We start from the raw sequence: 4,774 nt of genomic DNA, 5'->3' as shown, positions 1-4,774 counted from the left end.
CTGGTGAGGGCGGGAGGGCGAGCCCGGTGAGTGCCTGCGCCCACGGCCCGCGGACACCCCCTCCCCGCCTCCTCCAGTCCAACCAGCGCGCTAGGCCCGGCGGCCCAGCCGGCACAGGTCTGGGGGCCTCCAGCGCGGCTGGGGGCTACCGCCCCGCACGCAGCGCCCCGCGGCCAGCTCCTCCCCTACGTGATAAAATACAAGGAGCGAATGCTTGCTGGCCCGCAGGCACCCCGCACTTGCAGAGAGACCGATTTCTCACTAGCAACATTTTTGTTGGCTCTTGGGGCCTGTTCCTTCCACGTTTCCGGGTCCACGGCTCCACCAGGGAGCCCAGGACAAACTCCCAGCTACACATCACCGGCAAAAACTCGAGTCAGGGGAGGGTCCCGGGGCCGGGCTTACCGTACGGCGGCTGGGTCAGGTTAAGGCATAGGAGGTGGTAGGCTTTGGGACAGTCCTTTTTGTCGCACATGACCAGCTCTCCCCCGTCTCCACACTGAAAACAGTAATCTTCATGCATCTGCTTTGGTTCTGTTTTGATTTTTCGTCTCTTCTGCTTTAACTTAGCATTTTTTGCCTTTTCTTCCGTTGTGGACGCACACGCCGCCTGGTAGGACGGAAGGACCGCGGTTTTAATGATCACAGTGCATGAAGCTTCACAGAAAAGGAAAATCCTACAACCTCACGTTCACTGAACTTTGTCTGTTGTTCAGTGACTAAAACGCCGGAAGGACTCATCTCGTGACAGAACTATACTAAACATAAGGCTTCGTTTCCACTGACTTTTGAAAAAGTGCTTTTTTTAAAAACTTCAAAGACACTGAGATGTAATTCACAAACTATAAAATTCACCAATTTGATGGTTTTTAGTACACTGTGAATTTTTTAAAAACTGAAAAGGATTTTGCTAACTTCAAACTCAATCAGAAATAGACACCCCTTTGCAGAACTACCAGTTTTTACTGAGATGTACCCCTTGTGCAAGCTGGAGTCCAAACTTTGGGTAAACATAACTGACAACCTGCACACCAAACCAGGTCCCACTGGCCTGCACGTCCCCAGCCGGCCCCAGACAACCTTCATCAGCAGCCCGCCCCCAGCTCCAGGGCCTGGGCGCCCCCTCCCGACCTTCGGCCGCACTCCGAGAAAACCACTGCAGTTGTCCGCCCCACAGTGGCACTCCGTCCTGCCGTTGCCCAGACAGTCCAGGTTGTAGTTAAATGTTAACTCCATCCCTAGAACAAGAGAGAGAGAAAATTCATCCTCAGGTCATGGGGAGGAGAGATGCTGTCAAAGACGCACCTTCATAAAGAAAAAAGACATAATTCTGACATGAAGATTTTTCCCTCTGAAGATGGTGATGGAAACAAGAAAAAAGGAAAAAACAACAAAACTGGAGGAAAATGTCCCCATCCACCAATGACTAAAGCAAAACTTAATATTCTACAAAAGTCATGTCCTTTTCAGTGAAGTGGTCAAAGACTATGTAATAGGGACTAAGAATCTGAAATCTGTGCTCAAGAAAAATGGGTTCTAGTTTAGCTCTCTTTTCTAAAGCTAATTTACACTAGTTTGTAAATAACAACACAACCATGGAATTGTGACAATTCATTCCAGGACTAAATGCCTATTACGCTCAGAAGAGTTCATGATGCACCATACACACCAAAATCCAGGGATTCAAACTAGGAGGTCCAAGCTTGCTTTTAGCTGGGCCTGGACAACACCCAGTGAGTGCTAGAAACACAGTTCACATCCCTTTTAGCTACAGCATTTCTCCTCTCACCCATTTTCCTACAAACTTAACAAATGAGAAATTAAGTTGTGCTGTTAAGATGCTGGACGGCTAAGGAGAAATGAAAGCAGTAACTCTGCTTCAAGAAACTTTTATGTCTAATTTGAAACAGACTGATCTTTCAAACTAAAAAATAAAAAACAAAGCCAACCCCCCCACAAACAAACGAAGAAACCAGCTGATGTTAACACAGGCTAATTACTTTTAATATTAAAAAAAACCCCAAAGCTGAAACACCTGCTTGCATTATGCAGCCAGCAGTAATTTGGAGAACGAATTCAGCAGGATCACAGACACACAGAATTCTGTATTAACCTCCCTTACTCAGCTCCCTTTTGCAGGACATAGAGGTTAACTTCTTACTGGCAGATAGCAGTTCTAAATATAGCTCTTTATCTTATTTGAATAAATACTTGAACATCAAAACTTGAAGAATGTCCTGCCTTCTAAGATAAACTTAATTCCCAGAGAGGGAGCAAGTTGCTTTTACCTGCAGGAATGTCACAAAGAGCAAAGAGTCCCACTCGAACATCACCATTCACCGTCCACTTCTGTGTTTCACAGTTGGGATTACAACTGTGGTTCATAAAGCGAGAATAATTTCCTTTTGGGCCAGCATCAATGATTCGGTCCTTCAGGAAGAAAAGAAAGGAAAGGTCCCTTTGACATAAACCTGAGCATAAGCCTGTCTTAGAAACATCCAATGCTGGCAAGAGCTGCGAGGCAGCAGCAGATGGCCGACACCTGACAGCTCCAAAAACGGGGTGCTCTCTGTGCAACTAAGTTCTCTACTTTATCTGATGAACTTCAAGTCAAAGCTACTAAGATGAAGTGGAGTTTAGTTTCTTTTAAGGTTTGTTTCTGGCAACAGACAGATCACAGAATAATGCTACTTAGAAGATTAGCTGGCAGTAGGCTTAAGGAAAGGTATTTTCCGAGCAGAGCGCTCTCCTGTGCTGTCAGCCCTCCTTTCCGGCCCCGAGCAAGAGACAAAACTGGGGGTGTGTGTAGTGGGGTGGACAGGAGCTTAGACCATAAAGAGGGGAGGAGGAAAAGTGAGAAACTTCTCTGAGTGAAGACGTGGAGATCTGACTGATGGTGGGGCTAGAGCTTGGGACATAATCTTTGTAATCTTATTTAATTTACACTAAAGTTCAAAATACTGTTAAAAGGTCAACATGTTGAGTTTAAACTCTGATAATCTGGAAAAGCTCTAGAGGATGAAGCCTCCTGAGTGCTGTCAAGCTGGCTGGTGGGGTCACTGGCAGTGAGGAGAGGATTTAAGGGGCCAATTAGCAGTCATAAATAAATGGCATTTAATGTTTATGAGTACATGTTCATGAAAGTTGTAAAACGTTTAAACAATGACGTATCAGTTAATACATTTTAAATGATCTCTAGTTCTTCTAATAATACTTTGACTCTCAGTTTTAGAGACAGCCTGGAACTCAGGAAACACGGGTACTAGTCTTCATTAAACTAATGGCTTTTCATTAAACTATAACGAGATATTCAACAAATCTTTTTATCATGACTGGACCTCAGTTTCTTGTCCTCTGTAAATCAGAGGACTGCTGAATAAATTAAATGAAATAGTTTTGTTCTAAGGTGCATCAAATAGCAATTAGTTACACGTATTAAACCAGAAGTTTTACTGTCATTTTTCTTATGACAGCATCCATTTTTCCTAACTCATAAAAAAGTCAAAATACACAGAACAATTTAGGGTTACAATTTTTGCTAAAGCAGAATTTTAATGGTGGTTTATAACTTAGAATTACAGAGCTGATTCTCTCCTTCGGTGATAAAGAAACTGAGGGCCAGGTCTTTGGGTGACTAAGACGAGCTGGGACTCTGATCCAGGTGTGTTACCCCTACTCCTGGTCATCTTCCACTCACAGCGCTGTCTCACGTGACCTGTGCAAGGCTCCAATAACCATTTGCTTTTGTACTCTGGTATACTGACCACATTATAGTGGGTAGCATACTGGCTACTGCAAATCATTATAAAATTTGCCTGAAAAAATCAAATTAGAGGAAGGAAACTGAGTTCAACCTAAGAGCATGAAACTAAACCAAGAAATCCTTTTTTTCTTACCAAAAAAAAAAGCAATTTTACCTTGGTAACAGTTAACATATAAAAATTAGTTACACTGTTCTCGTGGGCTCGCTTGATTCGCAATCTGCACTCTTCTTCGTCAATTAATTCGCCAACATATTCATTTACAAATTCACCCTGCAGAGAAGCATGCAATAGAGAATGTAAAATTAGACTATTACATTAGCAAGTATTCCTTACCACCACATGCACAATCCAAGAGAATCAGCCAAAGAGAACCCTGCAAGCATAACTACAGCACAAAGTTAGAACCAGAAATGGACACTGGTACAAATCTACAAGGCTTACTCAGATTTCACCAATTTTACGTGCCCTCATTTGTATGCATGTGTGTAGTTGTATGGAATTCTGTCCGGTGTAGAGTCAGGTAACCACCGCAGTCCAGGTACAGGGCTGTTCCATCAACACAGAGAGCCCCTGTGTAGCTCCATCCCTCCTCCACCCCATCCCGTTCCTAATTTGTCCTCCAACACTACAGTTTTGTCATTTTGAGTGTGTTCTAGAAACGGAATCACAGTATGTAACCTTTAGAGACTGACTCCTTAAAGAGAAACTCAGCCTCATTCTCTTGAGATCCATCCAGACTGTTGTGTGTATCAATAGTTGATTTTTTTTTTTTTTTTTTTTTTTTTTTTTTTACTGCTGAGTGATGGGCCACACTGCAGATGCACCACAGTTTAACCAGTCACCTGTTGAATGGTTTCCATATTTGGGCTATTACAACATTCTGATACAAGTTGTTGTGCACACAGAGGTTTTCGTTTCTCTGGGATAAATGCTGGATCATATGAGGAGCATATGTTTAATGTTTTAAGAAACTGCTGAGCGACTCTCCAGAGTGGCTGCACTCTCACCAC

The 4,774-nt window shown here is 43.5% G+C and overlaps 1 protein-coding gene across 4 annotated transcripts in view; it reads right to left on the bottom strand.

Annotated features, from left to right (window-relative positions):
• Positions 1 to 4,774, bottom strand: part of NSD3 (nuclear receptor binding SET domain protein 3) — a 92,171-nt gene that overhangs the window by 5,837 nt on the left and 81,560 nt on the right. For 3 of the 4 annotated variants that reach the window (XM_031440093.2, XM_031440095.2, XM_064477451.1), the window contains 4 exons: positions 3,918 to 4,034; positions 2,289 to 2,430; positions 1,132 to 1,238; positions 406 to 610 (listed from right to left, as the gene is read on the bottom strand). In XM_031440093.2, coding sequence (XP_031295953.2) covers positions 406 to 610; positions 1,132 to 1,238; positions 2,289 to 2,430; positions 3,918 to 4,034 — 571 coding nt within the window. The remainder of the gene's footprint in view (positions 1 to 405; positions 611 to 1,131; positions 1,239 to 2,288; positions 2,431 to 3,917; positions 4,035 to 4,774) is intronic. The other variant, XM_031440094.2, reaches the window with a different exon arrangement.

The sequence above is a fragment of the Camelus dromedarius genome, chromosome 22 (genome assembly GCF_036321535.1).
Source record: "Camelus dromedarius isolate mCamDro1 chromosome 22, mCamDro1.pat, whole genome shotgun sequence".
Taxonomy (NCBI): domain Eukaryota; kingdom Metazoa; phylum Chordata; class Mammalia; order Artiodactyla; family Camelidae; genus Camelus; species Camelus dromedarius.
The sequence above is the reverse complement of the archived record's forward strand: the minus strand, read 5'-3'. Positions and strand labels throughout refer to the sequence as shown.